The sequence below is a fragment of the Chlorocebus sabaeus genome, chromosome 8, assembly GCF_047675955.1.
Source record: "Chlorocebus sabaeus isolate Y175 chromosome 8, mChlSab1.0.hap1, whole genome shotgun sequence".
Taxonomy (NCBI): Eukaryota; Metazoa; Chordata; class Mammalia; order Primates; family Cercopithecidae; genus Chlorocebus; species Chlorocebus sabaeus.
In genome coordinates this window covers 110,069,510-110,090,849 of record NC_132911.1, presented here as the reverse complement: position 1 = coordinate 110,090,849, position 21,340 = coordinate 110,069,510, and the positions used below count along the sequence as shown (strand labels likewise).

Genomic DNA, 21,340 nt, shown 5'->3' with positions numbered 1-21,340 from the left:
ATCTCTTCTAGGGAGTCCTTAAAAAGCAGGTCCTTCAGAAACATGACTCTGAATCTAAACAAATAATTATATCCTTGCCTAAAAAAAGTTGCTTACTTCACTAAAAATAAATTTATGGAGCTAAGTTGAGCCAGTAACAACTGTTTAATCTGATGCTACCTACATTTCCAGCACAAATTGAAGAGCAAGGATAAAATGAATTCTTAAAGAAATGAAAAAATTACCAGATTTTCCTTATATTCATGTATTAAATACTATGAATTTATATAAATGTCACTTATTCACCTCTTTATATAAAAACGTCAAAGTTCAATAAATACCTTCAAATTTATCCCTACTAGTATTGCTCTTCATTGCTATAGAAAAAGCTCATTATTCATCAGAAAAATATTTTTGCACTTCTTTTTTTAAATCCCAAACAGCTTTTAAACATGCATTGAAAGTCAAAGATTATTTAGAATGCCAGCTATTTAGAGATACGCATCCATAACAAATTTTTCTCTTCCATATTTCAGTTCTGTTCAGTTTAATCTGGGTAGATTTGTTGAAATGTAAAACCTAAAGAAAAGAAGTACTGATGAGCAAATATCTACCCCACACTGACAGCCACCCATATAGCTTGTTAGTCTTGTATCTGGGAATATAGCGATAGCAAGGAATACTGAAAGGATATTATATTACTTCTCCCTCTCCTAGGGTGTGCTGGGAAGAAAGGTATTGGACGTCACTGGGATTCAGGGTGAGGCTTCGATCCTTTCCAGAGCCCCCAGATATCATAGCACTGAAAGTGTCAGACTTCTAATCCTAGATTGCTTTCCTTACCCTAACATGGGGCAATACTCTTTGGAAACCAGATTTCTAAGTTTTCTCTCTGCCCAAGTTCTGCCAGTACAACTCTCTCATAAAATACTGCTCACGATACGTATTCACTTACATTTAAGGCAAGAAAACCATTCACTCACCATGATAGATTAGATACAGACATTGCAGCAACTTGTCGAGGAGTCTTCTCTTGATTCCAGAACAGGGAATTAGCAGGTCAAGTCGACAACACCGCTAAAAATTTTAGCTTTGCTTCTGGAATGATGCACAAACCACTTAGTTACTCACAGTTTGAGAGGACCTATAAAGAAAAGAAATAAATGAATCTCTCTAGTACCTGCTCTATACAGGTTCTCACAGATTTATTTCATCCAAATCAATGGTTTTGTCATGGTATAAGATACACACAAAAAATATTATTTTTTTCTTAAAATGTAAAACATGTAATAAACCAAAGATAAAATTAAACCAACCATATGATGAGCTGAATGCTTTACTTTTAAAACCATCTGAAAGGTTAATAAAATGTTCAATCCCTGAAGTAGAGAATTCAGGGAAATGAGAGAATGTGATTTGGAGGAACCAAATATTTTTTCATAAGATTATACTCTCCAAATCAGTTTTATACACCTGTGATAAAAAGATTAGAACAAAGATCCTGATTAGGCCACAGCAGATAAAAAAGAAAGAAGGAAGGAAGGAAGGAAGGAAGGAAGGAAGGAAGGAAGGAAGGAAGGAAGGAAGGAAGGAAGGAAGGAAGGAAGGGAAAGAAGAGAAGAGGAGAGAAAAAAGGGAAGGAAGGGAAGGAAAGGAAGGAAGGGAAGGAAGGAAGGGAAGGAAAGGAAGGAAAAGAAGGAAGGGAAGGAAAGAAAGAAAGGAAAGAATTCCATGACACGAGTTACCATCAAACCCAAGGCGTTAACAAAAAATTATTCACTAAATAATTTAGTGAATTAAAGTATTCACTAAATAATAGGAAAAATGATTTATATTGATTAACATGGGGGAGATAAGCCAGGGTGTTATTTATGTAACAAATATAACAACATCTCCACACATATATTTTGATATCTACTATAATGTCCTATGATTTTGAATCAAAATCAACCAAATTAATTCCACAGTACTGTTAGCACTTTATTCAGTCAGGTCATTAATCCACTATTTTTCAATTAAACAAATACCTATTGAGCATATTCTATGTGAACATACCCTATCCTAGCTATAGCTCAGGGATGAATGAATACGACATTGTTCTTGTCCTCAAATAATGTTTTATGTAAAATAAGATGACTGGAAAGTGTTCTAATAAAGGTACATCCAGGGCATGTGGGAGCACAGAAGAGGGGGCTTCTAGCCCAGTCTTAGGGAATTGGAAAGGATTTCCAAAGATGTGCTCCAAATGACTACCATTAGGCTTGGCTACAAGTTTAAGAAAAAGCAACCCTAAATAAAATGGCTTAGAAAAGAGTTTATTTTTCTCTCATACAAATAAATCTTGACCTAAGAAGGCCAAGGCATATATGGCAACTCCATGGACACCAGGGAAGGAGGTGTCTTCCTTCTTGTAGTTCCACCCTTCTCAATCATGTGGTTGCCTTTATGGTCCAAGAGGTTGCTGAGCTCCAGCAAACATGTCTGCATTCCTGCCAGCAGAAACGAGGAGGAAGAAAAGAAGGATGCTTCCTAACATTTACACATGACATTTCTGCCTACATTTTATTGGCCACAGTTTAGTCACTTGGCCACTCTTACTCTAAGGACAATTGGAAAATGCAGCCATTATTCGGGGCATCTAGTGTCCTGTCAACCAAAGTGCTTATCGGTAAGGAAGGTAGGAAAGTGGATACTGGCAGAAAAGTAACAGCGTCGCACCACGTTTGACACTCGGTGACATTGACCCCCAAAGTTGTGTGGCTTTTACTGAGTGCAAAGTGGAAAACATGAGGCAAAGGAGAGATGGAAACAGTCCATTGTTTACTGATAATTTTACATTTTATATTTATAATTTTAAATATCAAACTTCAGCTTCCTTAAGTCATTCATAAGCAAACAAAATATTTCTCGTGCCCTATTACTCTAAGTATTAATGATACAAAGATTAATAAAATATAGTATTTACAAATAAAGAACCTACCATTTAACATAGTGGCCATCAAATTTTTAAAAAAGGACAAAAATAAAACACACTCTGAAAATTGTTGTGTGCATACAAGCACATATGAGCGACTATCAAGGAATAAAGCAAGAACCATGATTTTAATGAATTCTAATTTTACCCGGACCCTGACTGCTGGAATAATAATATTGGCCTGCTGGTGAAGTAAGCAGCTATGAAGTTTCATCCACATCCTAACTGGTCTGTTTACATTCCAAAAGGGGCTGTCTATCCTGTCCTTGGTAAAATTATTACAGCATATAGACTTACATCTGTAAAGACAAAGGAACTCCAAATTCTGACACCACAACAGTTAACTTAAAAAGTTTCCAAGGTGTATTGCCCGATTTTTTTCAAGGGTTCAGTTATCCAAAAATATATGTATATACACATATACCCACACATATATATACACACACAAATATATATATATACACACACATATATATACACACACATATATGGAATATTGTCTAATGCAATTCATTCTTCTAGATATATTTAATTCCATCTTTAGATAACTGTGTATCTGGATGTTGTTATTTTCATACCTAATTGAAATGCTTTTACTAAATTACATTTTGGAGTTTTGCCAAGTTTGCATCAAGAGACATCATTTTAAAAAAATAACCAACAAGCAAAAACCCAGACTATGAAGTCAACTATTAGGCTTAGTGGACAAGTTGCCAACACACAAATGTTGCCTTTATGAGCACTTAAAGGAAAAAATTCTGTTAGGTCTCAACACCTGTAAAACTATTATTCTAAATTTCTAGGTTGCTTTTCTCCTAGGGTCATTACTGCAACTTACTACACTTCTTTCCTTGCATTAATTTATGGGAAGCTCTGAAACAAACCTGTGACATTTCTTTAAGAACTATTAAAGACTTCTGCTAACCTTTTTTTTTTTTTTGCCAACTTCAATTTTAACCTTTTTAAAATAAACACACAGATACATACAAACATATGCATACATATATATATTATTTAACGTAAATACACATAAAATCTCCCCAAGTTCTTTTTGAAATAAGAAAGTGTAAAACTAAAAACCAGAAGTCGAGAATTGTTTGCTTCTGCAGAATGTAAAAATAATACAAAAACAAACTGGATCTTAGGATCTTAGATAGAGCCATATGAACCTATTGCTTTTGTAGGTCAAAGATGGTTAAGTATTGTCAATGTATATGGTACAACTTAATATAACTGAAGAGTTGACCAAGATAGCCTTAATGTTTCCCTCAGTTTGACAAAACTTTAGGTGGCTTTCTTCCTGTCTATGGCCTCCTAACTTCCTTTTCCTTAGGGTATTTACTTCAGGAAACTTGCAATTGTAAATCCATTCTCTGCCCCTTTAAGATGTAAATCTTGTGTCAACCACCTGTCAGTTTCATAATCCAATAACGTATTTCTCAAGGACCTGGGAGCCATCCCTTTAAAATGTAGCCATTGAAAAAGACAGTTTTGCTAGCTGCCTCTCCCTGTGGGAGGGCAGAAGTCTAATTTAAATAAGTGCCAATTAGTAAACAAAGATGGCATAATCAAATTGACCAACCATGCCCTCCCGCAATGTCCTCTAGAACTTTTCTGCTAGAGGAAAATCCAGCACTTAAAAACACTTCTGCCTTTTGTTTTAGTGGAGTTGTGTTCAGTCTCTCTCCTCTATTGCAATAATGTGGAATCCAGTTTTCCTCGCAGCTGTTTAACTCTGTCTGGTGCATTTTTTTCTTTGACAGGGTATTGTTTTGAGTCCTTAAAGTTCAGGATAATTTCGTAAGATCCTAGCCATAATGTTTAAAAGTTCAATCTTTGCTCAATGTCCTTTATCTACAATAACTACCAACTTGGAATTTGATAAGCTTATAGGTATATTTCTGAAATGAAATAAATATTAAAGAATTGCATTTTTTCTGATGACACCAAAATAAAAAAACGTTAAAAAGAAAAGAAACCTTACACGTTTATAAGAAGTAAATATTCAAACACACACAAAAAATGTATAGTGACCATTCATAGTAATTATACCAATCACTCTAACAGTCATTTTGGTGTTATGTCATCTTTCCTTTTCTTTTACAACTTATAACTATCTGATTTCTTTTGTCAAGGACAGGCACAATGTGCCTACCAAGCACTCAAAGCTTACTGAGTTGAAAACAATTCAAAAGTCTGTTATATTTACATGTTTATGATGTGATTTTTTTTAAAAAACCCTGTATTGGGCTTGTTATTTTTTTAAATTACATTTAAGTGATTGATTGCTTATCAATGTAATCTTTCCAGAGAAAACATCTTTAAAATCTTCACACAAGTTTAAATTTTGTGTTCATTTTGGTGATTCATAATCCTAACACAAATCTCCAACATCATTCTCCACACTTACGTATGAATTCATAACTTTCAGCCAAAATTCTAACATTGCTAAGAATGAGATCTGCCCATTTTTCACAAGAGAAAGACTCTATCTTCACATTAGAGGAAGGTTTTAAAAATATATGGAGTGATTTGACTTCCCCTGAATGCCCAGCTATGATATAAGCTATAAGCATAGACACAATTCTTCTCTTTAGGTCATTCTTTTAGTGCACTATTAAGGAAAATAGCATGTGAATTTAATAAACCCTCTCTCTTTTAACCTATTTATTGAAATGTGAAGAGTCCTTGAATACAACAATGGATTACTGGGATGATACTTTACAAAAATAATTATTTTAATCATTTTATTCATGAATGAGATTTTAGGATTCAAATCCAGCTGAAAAAAAAATACTATATTCTAATAAATTCGTTTAGTTGTAATTACTTTGCCATTTCACAAATCTTCTGTGAAGTGATTTTATTTAAGGAAAAGACATATTTTTCTAACCTACTCCTATGCATACCTAGATGCTTCTAATATCATTAAGACCTTAAAATTCTATGAATATCAGTTTAAGTAACCTACCACATAATAAATACAGGTTTTCTATATTTCATATTTAAAACAATAAATCTATAAAAACGGTTCTTGGAAGAAGAACCAAAATGGTTCAAGGTTTTGACCATAAGCACCATAAGCATAAGTGTACACAGTGAATTACATCGCTTTGCCTGCAGAAAATTAGGCTTCAATTCCAAAGGGGTTATTAAACATTATAGATAATTTCAAACTGGGATATCCAAGGGTCCATTGAATTTTGTTTTAAGAGATGTACTGTGCATGTAATGAGGTACATATATATTTGAACTGCACTCAGGGCACTACAAGAGATAATGGGCATAAAATGAAGAATAAAATGCAAGTGGTATGAAGAGAAGACTTTTATGCTAAAGATTCAAATAAATGTTAGCAGAACAAATTATCAAAGAAATATTAGACTCTTTTGAGTTTTACAAGGTGGACTCCTTTTGATTTTCACATCAAATCTAAAGCCTCTTTCTTGTTTTCTGGTTTCCCCATAAACTTACCTTATTGATACTTCCCAACCTAGGCTCTCTACTCTGCTTGAGCTTGCTTACTTATAATGCTTATACCTGAGCTCTGAATATACTATACATTTCTGATTCTTCTCTGTACTGAAGTTTTCTTTCCCCTCTAATCTCACTTATCCAAATTCTTCCAGAATCAATACAAGGTCCATGGATCCTGTGAATTCTTGCCAGATAGTTTCATGCTTCTCTGATCTCCCCTCTTCTGAAGCAATCTACAACTACAATACATTTCACATTAAAATGTGTGCTGCGTTTTTCATATGACTTTTGTTTTTTTCAAAGGTCAGTAATTGTGTCTTTCATATTCAAACTCCAGAGCATCTAGCTAAGTACCAAGAACTCTCCAGGTGTTAATACACTAAGGGACAGCCAGAAAGTAGTTCTGCCTGCCCAGGGACTCAAAGAGACTCACGTCCTGCCTTGCAGGAAGGCCAGCTGACCTAGGTCCCACAGCAGATCCTGAAACAACCCTGAGAAGTGGTTCCAGCCCATCTCACCTGCAGCTTGGGACAAGTCTTGCCCACAGAGGCACCTGGAGGGAGACAAGCTGGTCAGTGCTCCTGCAGGCTGACTCTGACCTTGGCCCCCTGTGGGTCTTAAAATAGCACTGCATTAGGCTCCAGCCCCTCTCAACTGCAATCAGAGAGCAGGCTTCTCTGCTCAGGGACCTGCTGGGAGACACACCTGTCCATGACTCCAGAGACAGACGTGAAGACTTAGTCTCAGCTGGAGATCCTGAAGCAGCCCCACGACTTGGTTCCAATCCCCCTCAGCCACAGACCAGGGCAGTATGGGCTGTCTAGGGGCCCATACAGTGACCCAGATGGAGCCTTCCCAGAGACATAGAGGCTGCCACACTTCTTCCCAGGGACCTGTGAGCCATGTAGCAGCAGTGTAGATGTAGCCTTCCTAGCGACCTAGCCACACTCATCCACACATGTAGTAACAGTCCACCATCTGTGGACCCTGAAGCAGGTCCTCATCCCAGAACCAGCTCTGTGGACCAAGGTCCTGGAGGCATCCCAGTCCACCAAGGGACCAGGGGGGATCCTTGCCCACTAGAACCCTTGTACCAGGCCTGTCAACCTTGGACCCTGCTGCATACCCAGAAGCAGTAACATGACCCAGATCCAACCCCATTCCATAATATACTGGAGTAATCCCATCAGCCAGGTAACTTAACAAGAGAAGGGAGAATGGAAGAAAACATTTTCCAACAAGACAACTGAAAAGGGGTTAATATCAAAACCATACAAGGAACTCAAACAAACTCAATAGCAAAAGACAAATGACTCCATTAAAAAAAAAAAAAGGGGGGGGGGAGCAAAGGACCTGAATGAACTTTTATCAAAAGAAAGAAATTCTGTCATTTGTAACAATTTGGATAACCTGAAAGATAGTACACTAAAATCAGCCAGGAACAGAAAGACAAATATTGTATGCTCTCAGTCGTATGTGAGATCTACAAAAGCAGAACTCATAGAAGCAGAAAGTAAAATGGTGGTTCCTAGGGGCGGCAGGCTGGAGGCAGTGGGGGAGATTGGGAAGATGTTGAGTGCCACAAAATTTCAGTTAGACTGGAGGAGTAAGTTCATGAGATCTATTGTACAACAAACACGGTGACTATAGTTAATAACGACGTATTGCATTCTTGAAAATTGCTAAGAGAGCAGATTTTTTTAATGTTCTCACCATAAAAATACGATACATTAGTGACGTAATGGACATGTTCATTAGCTTGATTTAGCCATTGCACAGTGTATACATATATCAAAACATCATGTTGTATATCATAAATATATACAATTATATTTGCCAATTAAAAAATAAGAAAAAAATTTTAATGTAAAAAATGAACAAAATAAAATGTTAGCAACAATATGACTTGAATGACTCAAAAATAATAATTTAAATAGTGACATTATTATATTCTTACACTTGAATTATGAATTTTTGGAACTCCAGGACTTTGGAAGCATATAAGTCAATCATTGGGGAAAGATACGATTTTTCCTGTGAAAACTGATTGTCTACATAGTTAAATAATAATAATAATTATTATTATTATTATTTTTGAGACAGAGTCTCACTCTGTCACCCAGGCTGGAGTCGCCCAGGCTGGAGTACAGTGGGGTGATCTCAACTCACTGCAACCTCTTCTTCCTGGGTTCAAGCAATTCACCTGCCTCAACCTCTCCAGTAGCTGGGATTACAGGCATGCGCCACCACGCCCGGCTGATGTTTGTATTTTTTGTAGAGATGGGGATTTGATATGTTGGCCAGGCTGGTCTCTCAAATTCCTGACCTCAGGTTATCTGCCCTCCTTGGCCTCCATAGTGCAAGGATTACAGGCATGAGCCACCACGCCTTGGCCCATAGTTAAACTCTTAATGAGGCACAACATAAACAAGGAAAACAAACTAACAGTTTTACTTTTCCCTTAAGATAAACTTTCTCTAGAGACAAGATTTTAAAAGAGGGAGTTCTGCCTTGAATTTTTATAATTTGTGCTATCTTGTTATTAATTCTTAAAATAAGAAATCTATACTTATAGAGTAAAATCAAAAAGATATACGCTAAAGAATAAACATCTCTCCCTTTTCTGTCCTCTGTACCCTGCTATCAGATTTATATCTATATCTAATTCGATATCTATCTATTTACTTGGCTTTGATAAAATGGTAGCCTAATATATACAGGTTTACCTACACTTTTATTTTCTATATACATAGTCATAAAATCATATACATATACAATATTTCCCTATCAATACACATACAGAGATGCCTCCTTCCCATTCAGGATTTTTGAGCATTTCATTGAATGGATTTACCCAAAATCATCAGCCAGTCCCATACTGAAGGAGATTAAGTTTGTATGCAATATTTTGCAATTACATAAGATGCTGCAGTGTATATCCTCATACACATGCTATAAAATCAGTTTATATTTGTGGATAAATACCTACACATAAAATTTCTGGGTCAATCCTATGCACATTTTAAATTCTAAAACACACTGGTAAGCTCCCTTTTGTAGAAGTTGTGCTAATTTACATTCCTACCAGAAACGTATAAATGTAATCTTTCTGACATTACTGCTTCTTAGAGAACCAACATATCCAGTGGATTTTACAAATACACTTCCTGAAATAGACTCATTGTCCAAGTCAGAAGTATATTGTTCCACCCATCCAGTTAATCACTAAGCCTGGTTGATTCTACCTCTGAGATATCTTTGGAATACATCCACTTTTCTCCATTCTCACTACCTCTATCCACTGTCTTCTGATGCCTGATTAATAACAATGACATCATAACTAGCCCCTCTTTCCAGTTTAGCTGTCATCTAATACATCATCTGCAATACACTGCAAACTGAGTGCTCTTGGTGGAACACGGTCATTTTCTACTAAGAACTGCAGAGTAGAGAGGCAGGGACTACTATGGTATCAGAAACTCCTGGGTGCGATTACCAACTGTGCTTATTGGTAACTATGAGCTCGGGGAAACTAAGTGCATTCCTTGCTTATTTCTTCATCTGTAAAATAGGAATATTAGATGTAGTAATAAGATCATGATAAAAATTTTATTTAAAAATGCATGAACTAACTTGATATTGCCTGCCACAGAGTTCATACAACGATAATGACGATGAAGATGATGACAATGATGAGGAAGAACAAGGAGACGCTGGTGGTAATAGATGTCTTCCCCAACACTCTTTAATTGCTCTATTTTGCTCTCACAGTAAAATATCAGTTCCCTGAGATGGTTCACAAGACTCAAGGTGATCTGACACCTGCTTTCCTTTCCACCTTCTCTCACTGAGACCCTTACCTCCTTTTCCCCTGCTCCCCAAAGCACACTCTATTTCAGCTAAGCTGATTTGCATTTTCCCGGATGCATCTGTGTCTCCACAGATTTTCTCTTTGTCTGCTACACTCATCCCTTTCCTTTCCCCTGTGCTCAGCTAACTTCTAACTCATCATGTCTCAACATGGACATCATTTCTTCTAAACTTTCCTAATCCTCATTATGTGCAACCCCTGTGTTCTTTCACAACATCCTGTTCTTATTCCATGACAACCTTCAGAAAGGCTGATTTAATTCCTTGGGCTGATCTGTTTTCCATCGACGTTGTAAATTTCTTGAGGACAGAGAGCAAGCTTTAATGACTTTGCAAACCCATGGCCTAGCACAGTGCCTAGGACAGGGAAGGTATTCAATCAACATTTGTTGAAAAAATGATAAATGTTTTAGATTAAGAAATGTTAAATTCTATACAATTTTGAACTAAGAGCAGTCTCTCTTTTCCTTTTAGAATATCAAAACACCATTTCTTTCATTTGGGGCCATATTTATAGGTTCTAGACTCCTAAAATGTCTATACTTTTACAGCTTTTTAAATATTTGCTTGAAATGAATATTAATTATGAAATAATAACTATGAAAACTCTAGAGTAGAAGACATCCAATTTTTCAAATCTGTTTTGCCCCTCAGTTTTATCCAGAATGTAGTTCAGTTGTACAACATGTAAATTCACATCTTTTTGTTTGTATATGCAAAGTGGAGTCAAATAATCCTGACATTCTATTTCCACAATCGTTGCACAATACTTCTAACAGAACACAGATATGTGTCTCTCTAGAACAACTGAATGATTAAGGTCAGCATGGATGTATCCCAAATAAATGCTCAAGTAGTTTCCAAGCGGCTTTTATATCCTATTGATACCTATCATGAAAATACAGTCTTTGCACAGGTTGAGATATCCCACACATTGAAACTTCAGATCAGCACAGATGGTAACCTAGGAGACAAACTGATGCAAAGCTTTATATGTCCTCTCACTGCAGTGCAGCTGTCATTTTACTTGTATTAAAGTCATTTCATGGGAGGTATTAGTATTCAATTGAGCATGTCAGCAATTAGTCTAAAGCATTTATGACAGCAATGTGGCTATATTTGTGATTAGCCTAAGCACCCGCTTCAGAAATATCCTCATGTTCAAATTACAGGAAGTATTTACCATAGCCAGAGAACTAAACAGTTATGAACCTTAGAGCAACTTTTAAACAAATTATTACTTCAAACAAAGATCACCCTAAAATAGTTTGAGATATTTTCTCCAGAATAATTAACTATATCAGATATTGCTATAATTTTCTGAGAAAAAAATCATTTCATTCATACATGAACTGTAAAGACAACTTTTGTCCCTTTGCGTTCATCTCATTTTCTCCTGAACTTTAATGTGATTGTAAGCTTCTTTGATGCCTCTATCTTTCATGTCTGCCTCCTCCTGGTTCTTTCTCCTGTTTCTGATTCTATACAATATTTCCTTGCCTCAGCTGTGACTTCAAACTATTCCTTTGTCTCACTTCTTCCCTGCATTCACAAATGCCACCAAATATTACCCTATACCCACAGCCTTCCCCTGTTTACATCCAGTCTTGTCTTCTGAGCTTCACCCTAAAATTCCCATCACCAGTCAACTTGTGTATTGACTTTACTACTGATTCCAATAGGCTTCTGTCAGACTCCACTCCGTCCACTTGTTCCTGAGTTCTCCTTTGCATTTTCCTGAGTGTACCTGCACCTCTGTAGCCCATAGGATGTTGATGTGTTATTCCCTTTGCCTGCTACCCCCATCCCTTTCCTTTCCCTCTCTCTTTGGGTAACTTGTAACCCTTGACTTCCAGGGTGCTGAAACATCCAAGCTCTCCTAACTTTCACTGTTCTTCATTGATCTATCATCATTTTTCCATATGGTAATATTGTTCAAAGTTCTATCTAATGTGATTTTCTCAGGAGATATTTTTCAAATTTTTAATCTATGGAGTTGATATTTTTCTTTGATTTCCAGAATAATTTTCCCTAATTTTTTATTAAATGTTTGCCCGAGGTTGTTTTCATTTCTGTTTTGTTTTGTTTACCGCTCAATTGCATATCTTGAAGTCACTTTCTCCTCTTTATTCTGATTGCCATCCCCTAAGTTCAAGCCTTATTATCTTTTGTCTTGACTGGTTTATTTTTTTCAGATTTTTAAAAGCATCTGAATAATATTTTAAAATCTTAAGAATGGATAAACATTCTAATTTTTAAAAAAAGTTAAATTCTTTGGGCAGTTTAAAGTCTTCAGTTTTTAATGGGGAACATATAATACTATGATTTTTTGATCATCCAAAAAACCTAACGATCAAAAAATCCTCCTAATTTTTTTAAAAAGTTAAATTCTTGAAATTAAAAAATCTTCAGTGTTTGATGGGGAACATATCATTGGCAAATACTTGAATCCTCTCCACTGATCACTGGTGTTCTTGGTACACAGTTTGCACATCACTGGCTGGAAATTATTGCATTGGCCTTCAAACTTGTCTCTAACCCTCCAATCCATATTGCAATGTAATTTTATTAAGGGAAAGCACTTACATATGCAAATTTCTTATTTAGAAAACCTCTGATGACTATTCCTACAACCTAACTATTACACTTGGGATCCTCTTCAGTGTGGCCTATGCTATATCTTCTGGCTTGTCTTCCCTCCAATTACTACTGCTCAGTATGTTTGTTTCCACTCTCTGGTGAAGGCCTAGCACAGCATTCTTCACTTGGAACTAGCCAAAAATTAAACAGAATTCTTAGTTTGAAACTCACGTTTTTCAGGTGTACTTTATTGTACTCAAGGGTAGCACTAACATTTTTTAAAAGTACAATATCTCAAAACCAGCTGTTTTTATATATTTATCAATGTTTTTATAATGTTTTTAGAATCTGCAATAAATTTTGATGAGTCATTAAAGATTCAATCCCATGTGGATTGCCCAATAAAAAAGATTGCCAAAAAACAGTTTAATTTAAAAAGAAAGCAGCAGATTAAATTTTTTAAAATAAATGTTTCAAATGAGAAAATGTCTTAGGCACATTTAATGAATCTTTCTGTATTCTCAGAGCATAAGCATGTTAATTTTCCGAATAAACGTGGGAGAAATCAAAGAAAACCAGTTTTTGAACACAATGCACTTAGGAATGTAATAAATAAATAGGTAGGGGTGTGTGCATGTGTGTTTGTGTGTGTGTTCTGAAGACTTTTCAGACATTGCTTCAATGTCCTTCACAGCACAGCCCAAGTCACCTTGTTGATATTCATCCTAAACTATCCCACCCCTCCTGTCCCCTAAACCTGGCAACTTGTACCTGGTTTCTCTCCACATCAACTAAGTGCATCCATGACCTTATGTTTTACAACGAACAAACTGATTATTATGTTCCTATTTTGAGGAATGTCCTTTCCCTTCTTGAACAGAAATATTAGTCTTGCAAAATCTAGCTCAAAAATCAATACCCACTTTAACTCAAAACTTGGAAAAATTCAATTCCCTTCATATATGTACTCTTCACATTTTATACATTTTGTACATATTGATATAGCAAGGTTTATCAGAAAACTCATGTTATGGTTTACCTATCTGTGAAAGGTGAACACTAAATGTTAATAATATGATATTATTTACCTACTTAAGAAATATTTATTACTTAAGAAACACTGAATTTGAAGTTTCTAGCCACAGGGATCAGAGAGCACCCTTTTGTCATAACAAATGACAGTCAATGAAAGAGCAGATATAGTAATAGTCACATAAAATATAATTCATAATTTATAGATATTTTAGAAAAAGTGCAAAAGCAAAATAAACCCAATAACTATTTTCTTATTTGATCTGGGTTCTACTATTTCCTCAAGAAAAATAATTATATCTTAGTTTTTTTCCTAGTCCCTGTACAACGTAGTATCGTTTATTGCCTACGATCAACGAACGATAAATATCTGTTAAGTCAATTTTAGTTGAATGGCTATGTTATAAAGGTCATATAAGTTATTGATATTTCCTCTGTTTGACAGTGAAGGCATCTGCATCTACTGTTTGACTCATACTCAAACAACAGATAGTAGAAAACTAGTGCCGACTTCTAAGAGGGTAAGAGCTTCTCTGGTGATAAACACTACTCAGCCCCCAGGCACAGGCAGTATTTATTAGGGCATATTGCAATAATGAAGTGAAGCGTTTTTCACAAATACGGATCACAAAAGAAATCCGCACGTCACTCTTTGCTTAGGAAAATGATTTCCTCTTTAGGGAATTATTGGAAAATGCACAACATGATTAAAATCAATTTGCTTCTCTTAAGTCCTTTCATTGAGCCTGGAGAAGAATTGACTATTCTCTAAAAGCCTTTGGCTTTCACTCCACAGGCACGGGCACGCTTAATTAAAACCGAACACCAAAGAGCTTCCTTTGTTTTGTTTTGTTTTGTTTTGTTTTGTTTTGTTTTGTTTTGTTTTGTTTTGTTTTTGAGACGGAGTCTCGCTCTGTCACCCAGGCTGGAGTACAGTGGCGCGATCTCCATTCACTGCAAGCTCTGCCTCCGGGGTTCACGCCATTCTCCTGCCTCAGCCTCCCCAGTAGTTGGGACTACAGGCGCCCGCCACCACGCCCGGCTAATTTTGTTTTTGTATTTTTAGTAGAGACGGGGTTTCACCGTGTTCGCCAAGATGGCCTCCATCTCCTGACCTTGTGATCGGCCCACCTCGGCCTCCCAAAGTGCTGGGATTACAGGCATGAGCCACCGCGCCCAGCCAGAGCTTCCATTTTTTGGAACTCAGCAGAAAGGGCCTCTAAACCTCAGAGAGTACCACTGAAGATTCAGTGAAGCCACAGCATCCTTGAAGGGATGATGTTGCCACTGGCAAAATGAATTAGGGATGGAAAAATAATTCAGATATTCATGCTGATGTGAAAAAAAAAAAAAAGAAATTTTCTTAGCTTGTCATCCAAACTAGGTTCTTCACAGCAACTTTATTAACCATTTGTTTTATTAAATGAAATTTACCCAAACCTCAGTCACAATTCTTTATGTTCTAAGATTCTACACCCCTAAAAAATGGACCACTGGAAACTACGACTCCTTGAAAAATGACTGAATGCATCCTTTTTCAACCAAGTTTTAGATTTAAGAACCACGTAATAGACAATTTACCCTTCCACATTTCCTTAATAGTCCTGGGTGTTCAGACTTACACAAGTAGAGAGGTTTTAGTTTACTATCGCCTCTACAACTTTCACTTAAAAGTTACGCGAGCCTATCTTTGGATGCGTAATATCCTAGCTCTTTTTTATTATCTTCTGATAACACTTATTTATAAAAAGCCAAATTAGATCAAGAAAATTGATATTACTGAAAATTTGTTTGCTACCTTTATCAATAGTTTTCTGCAATTCACTGGGAAACAAACAAACAAACAAACAAAAAAACTGCTGCAGCCCCATTACCAAGAAGTTGCCTCCTCTATGATCTTCATTCCAATGATTCTGTCTATCTTACATAGTTTTCTGATCTTTTGTACTAGTCCGAATTTCAGCTGAAAGTCAACTTTTTACCAAATGATCAAATTCTTTCATCTCCTTCAGATCTTCAAAGAATTATAGTGCCATCAGCAGGTAATCCGTGGTTTCGATTTTTCTGATTGTCTACCCACCACATGAGACAGGTCTCTAGCTTCGCAAACATACCATGTTATGCTTGAGTGACACAGGGAAGCTTTCAAAAAGCCAATAATCATAATATATTTTAAAATTGTCTTACATGTGGAAAATACAAGCATTATGGAGAGAGCCATGTGCATGATCAAACGTATGTTTTAATGTTAATCTTTCTCTGTATATTTTATGCACCAATGTTTCTTTTAATACATGGGATTTTCTAGACCTCTTGTACTCACCAACTTTCTTCACAGGCTTTTCTACTTCCTTAGAAGACATTGGCATGATTCTATATGGAGGTACTCTATATCCTCCTACATGGACTCCCCTACGACTTAAACATTTCCATTCTTGCACTTATAAAAATGTTGTGGTAGAATTTTCTATTTGGATACTAAAATTTTTGTGAAAATTCTAACAAAATGTGACAGTAAATATTTGGATAGCAAAGGCTATCTTTATTGCAGGAATGTATGTGTTTAATTGTCTCAAATCTAGAATCTTAGAGAGAGAAGCTTTGTCCAATGCATCCCTCCTAGCTCTAGCCAGCGTTAATTCTTGTCAATTAGGAGTCCCTGTTAGAGTTTCTGCATATTTCTTATGTTATTCATTCACTTATCTAACATTTATTGGGCACCTCCTATGTGTCAGGCACTTTTCTAAGGATACAAGAAATAATAAAATAGGCTCCCTGCTCTCAAGGATCTTGCAGCATAAGAAAAGTAGAGAAACATAAATACAAAAACACAGTAACTAGTTATAGAAACTATGGCAAATGTTCTTTTAAGTACAATTAGACAAAAGGAAGCACAGCTGTTTCCTCACAAGGAGGGTGATCCCAGGAAGGTGTTCACTGAGAAGATGACACTTGACACAACCTTTGAGAGATGATCTGTCAGGTGCAGATGGTGTAGCATTTGTCAAGACACAAAAGAATTGTGAAAGGCGTGTAAGAGAAAGCATACTGGATTTTAGAATAAAGGATGAATGTGAGGGGTATGTGCTGAGATGTAAGACTGGAAAGGAATACAAGAGCATTACATATCATATACAAAATTTCACTTTTCATGCATCAGCTGGCTAAATTCTTCCTGTCCACTGTTTCTACTGGGAGAAAGGCCAGAATCCTACATAATTCCCTCTTCACTCAAGTAGAAGTTTAAAAAAATTGGCCAGGCGCAGTGGCTCATGCCTGTAATCCCAGCCCTTTGGGAGGCTGAGGCGGGCGGATCACGAGGTCAGGAGATCGCGACCATCCTGGCTGACACGGTGAAACCCCATCTCTGCTAAAAATACAAAAAATTAGCTGGGCGTGGTGGCGGGCACCTGTAGTCTCAGCTACTCAGGAGGCTGAGGCAGAAGAATCGCTTGAACCCGGGAGGCGGAGGTTGCAGTGAGCTGAGATTGCGCCACTGCACTCCAGCTTGAGTGACAGAGCGAGACTCCGACTCAAAAAAACAAACAAACAAACAAACAAACAAACAAAAACAAAAAAACGGTGGCTAGCTATCTTTGTACCCTGATCCCTGTGGAGGGATTAGGAGAGAAACTATAGTTCATGGAAAGCAGATATCTGCTACAAGCAGCTGAGGACTTAACATCTCCACCCCAACCCAATCCTGAGCTATTAACCTCCTAAAACCAGGGAACCCCAGCCATTTTGACATTTCTATGCACTCTAAAAGTCATCTGGTGCTGTGGAACATAGGAAATGTGAGAAATCTCCAGTAGTTTTTAGCTCTTTAAAAATGGAACACATTCACTTTATATTATTTAAGTTAGTTTCTGAACTACCAGTTATCTGGCTTACAAATATTCTCAGGAATTTATTAGGTAAGAAAGTAAAGGAAGGCCCATACTCAGAAATTTGTATTTTGCAATAAACACCAGTAATTTGCGTGTCTAACTTAGCTAAACTACCTAAGCCTTCTGTATATCACTTCCCTCCGTTCCTCATGAGGTTGTTTTAAAAATTAACTAAACAGATGCAAAACACTGAAGCACTACCTGAGATATGCAAAGCGCTAAATACATATTAGATGCTTTCATTATAAGTAGTAGTTTTCCTAGTGTCCATTCTTCCAGCAAGAGTTTGAATTTCCATTTGAGGATATACCCTCTTAACTTTCATGTGGCTTGGATACAGGCCAAGCAATATATCACAATTTGCTAGCAATGGCAATTCCTTTGGGGTAGGTACATGGCCCAGTTGCAATGAGATAATTATGAATCTCTTCATGGGAAGGTTGGAGTTTCCTGTTTCTTTCTTGCTATATGTTAAAGTTGAGAGGTTATGCAGCTGCAGTGGCAGCCACCACCTTGCTATCACACTGGACCTGAGACTGAAACCAACACAATAGAAAGCAGAACTGAAATACGAAGAGAAACAAATTCCCGTTGACATCATTCAACCCGGATCCATTCTCTGGAATATTCAGTTGCCATTAGTTCCATTTTGCTTAAGCAATCTGGGCATGGTCCTCTGTTATTTGTAAATGACGAAGTATTATATAATAAAGACATTATCCCAGAGGCTGTGAAGAGCCATGGAAGGATTTTGAGTAGGGAAGAAACTTGATCAGGTTTAGCTTTTTAAAACACACCATTCCAGTGGCATTGGGAAGAACTGGCTGAGTCTGACAGGAGGCAGGAGGACAAACTGGGAGAAGATTATAAAAATCCATGTAAGAAATGGTAAAGACCTGAAAGAAGGTAGCTGGGGGTGAGAATGGAGTGATGGAGGAGGAGGGACAGAAAGATAGTCAGGGACTGACTGGATTTGCAGAGTGAAGAAAAGCAAGGAGTCTAAGACGACTCCCAGGGTATACGACTTCCAGTAGAGGCAAGGGCAGCTGTCTAGTTTCAGAGATTTGATGTGAAGTGAGGAAGCTGGTAGATTTAGAGCAGACTCTTTTCAAGAACATGGTTTTAAGGGAAGGTGAGGGACTATAGCAGCAGTTTGCCTGTAAATGTTTAACCAGTGCTGGAAAGTAGAGGGGAATTTGATTCACTGAATTCCCTCATATAAAAAACCCCACTATAGTGAGGACAATTTCAATCTACCAGTGTGACACTGAAAGCAATGTTGGGAAGAGATGCTCACAATGGACTCTCAGATTCAAACTGGTATGGGCTGCACACAGATGAACTGTGAAAAAACAACCCAGAGGCGAGATACAGGGTATGGGAAAGAGCCAGTAGACAGGGAAAAGCTAACAAAATATATAAAAAATGAAAAGAGAGGCCGGTTGTGGTGGCTCATGCCTATAATCCTAGCACTTTCAGAGGTCGAGGTAGGTGGATCACTTGAGGTCAGGAGTTCAAAACCAGCCTGGCCAACATGGTGAAATCCCGTCTCTACTAAAACTACAAAAAAAAAAAAAAAAAAATTAGCCAGGCATAGTGGTGGGCACCTGTAATCCCAGCTACTCAGGAGGCTGAGGCAGGAGAATTGCTTGAACCTGGGAGGCCGAGGTTGCAGTGAGCCAAGATAGCACCATTGCACTCCAGCCTGGGCAACAGAGCAAGACTCTGTCTTGAGGGAAAAAAAAAAAAAGAAAGAAAAGAAAAGAGAAGCAAGAAAATTCCTGGAGAGAAGAGATCTGATCAAGGATATAGACAGGGTCAGGTTCAGTGGCTCACACCTATAATCCCAGCACTGTGGGAGGCCAAAGCAGGAGGATCTCACGAAGCTAGGAGTTTGAGACCAGGATGAGCAACATAGTGAGACATCATCTCTACCAAAAAAAAAAAAAAAATTTAAATCAGCTGGGCATGGTGGTAGGTATCTGTAATCCTAGCTACTCTGGAGGCTCAGGCAGGAGGATTACTTGAGCCCAGGAGTTCAAGGATGCAATGAGCTATAATGGAGCCACTAAATTCCAGCCTGGTAACAGAGCAAGACTCTGTATCTAAAAAAAAAAAAAAAAAAAAAAAAAGAGGTGGAGGATACAGAAGGAAGGATGGTCCTAGTCCAGAAAAAGAGGAGAAAACCTCCTCTGAGGCTTGACAAAAGGAGGTGCTCTTGGATGCAGATAGAGAAACACTTTTTAAATACAGAAATGGGAAAATGGGAAACGGTGGTACTTATGACTAAGCAAATGTATGGCCTCTAATTCCTTTAGAGGAGAGATCATTTGGTTGGCAGTCAGGAGGATAGAAGAATAGAGCTTTCAGAGGATAGAAGAACTTATGTGGGAAGCAGTAGCAGATGGTGAACAGGACAGAACACTAAATATATATATGGTGTATGTGTGTGTGCAGACACATTCACAGATATTTGATATTCCTGTATTCCCCAACTGAAGTCCCTCCAGAAATGTGAGACTATACTATTTATCTTTGCTTCATTAACATATATTCTATCACATTTAGTTGTCTTTTAATAATACTGTTTGTTAGAAAGTATATGTGGGTATGTGTGTGTGTGTGTATATATATATATAGGTAGAGTGACTAATTGAATAAATGAGGAAATCAATATGTATTTCTAAAAAGATGTACTATTTTAAATATTTTCCTTTTTGTCTTAATCTTATTCAAGTCTCATTAACCTGAATTTGTATATCATATTTATACATAGCATTTACTGTTGTTTTAGATATATGAGCACATTTATTTGGAAAATAGTAGCCTTATTCCCAAGATATAAAATTAAGTAAGGTGAAGGCTATAAATACAGAGATGACAGAGAAAAAATATTGGAATGTCTTCACATTTTTACATAATAAGTAAAATGAACCTTTTAGTAGCAGCAGTTGAAATATGTTGACTGCTTTTAAGGCAGACAAGATGTTCAAGCTTGGGCTTATCACTTAGTATCTTCATGTACTGTGTTTATATTTGCCTAGTCTACATTATGAATAATGCAAGTTTACCCAATGTATCTTTGAGATTATACTAAGATTTGCTATAAACTTTTTGCAAATATCAGTAAATGCTGAATAATACAGAGGCTTTAAGAAAAATTGTTTGAGATTCCTAAAATTATAGTCGATAGTATAAATGTAAATCATTGTTTCCTGCTATGTTCCTTGGTGGTTTATATTCCTTATTCATTCATTCATTCAACACATATTTGAATGTCTATATATGAGAGGAACTGTTCTAAGTGCCATGAATATAGCACAAAACCAGGAAAAAGCTGTTTCACCACAATTGTCACAAAAAGCTGTTGTGATTTATATCCTAGGGGAGGAAAAAGACAATAACAACTAAATGACAGGGATATATAATATCAAGAAATCATAATGCTATGAAGAAAAACACAGCAAGTATGTAAGGGGCTAGTGGATTATAGGGGCTACTATTTTAGATGTGGTGATCAGGAAAGGCCTATCTAGGA

At 36.9% G+C, this 21,340-nt stretch overlaps 1 protein-coding gene across 3 annotated transcripts in view; it reads right to left on the bottom strand.

Annotated features, from left to right (window-relative positions):
• Positions 1-21,340, bottom strand: part of OXR1 (oxidation resistance 1) — a 477,189-nt gene that overhangs the window by 389,334 nt on the left and 66,515 nt on the right. For all 3 annotated transcript variants that reach the window (XM_008001339.3, XM_008001336.3, XM_073018312.1), the window contains exon 2: positions 963-1,123. In XM_008001339.3, the coding sequence (XP_007999530.2) occupies positions 963-985 (23 nt within the window). In that variant the 5' untranslated portion in view covers positions 986-1,123. The remainder of the gene's footprint in view (positions 1-962; positions 1,124-21,340) is intronic.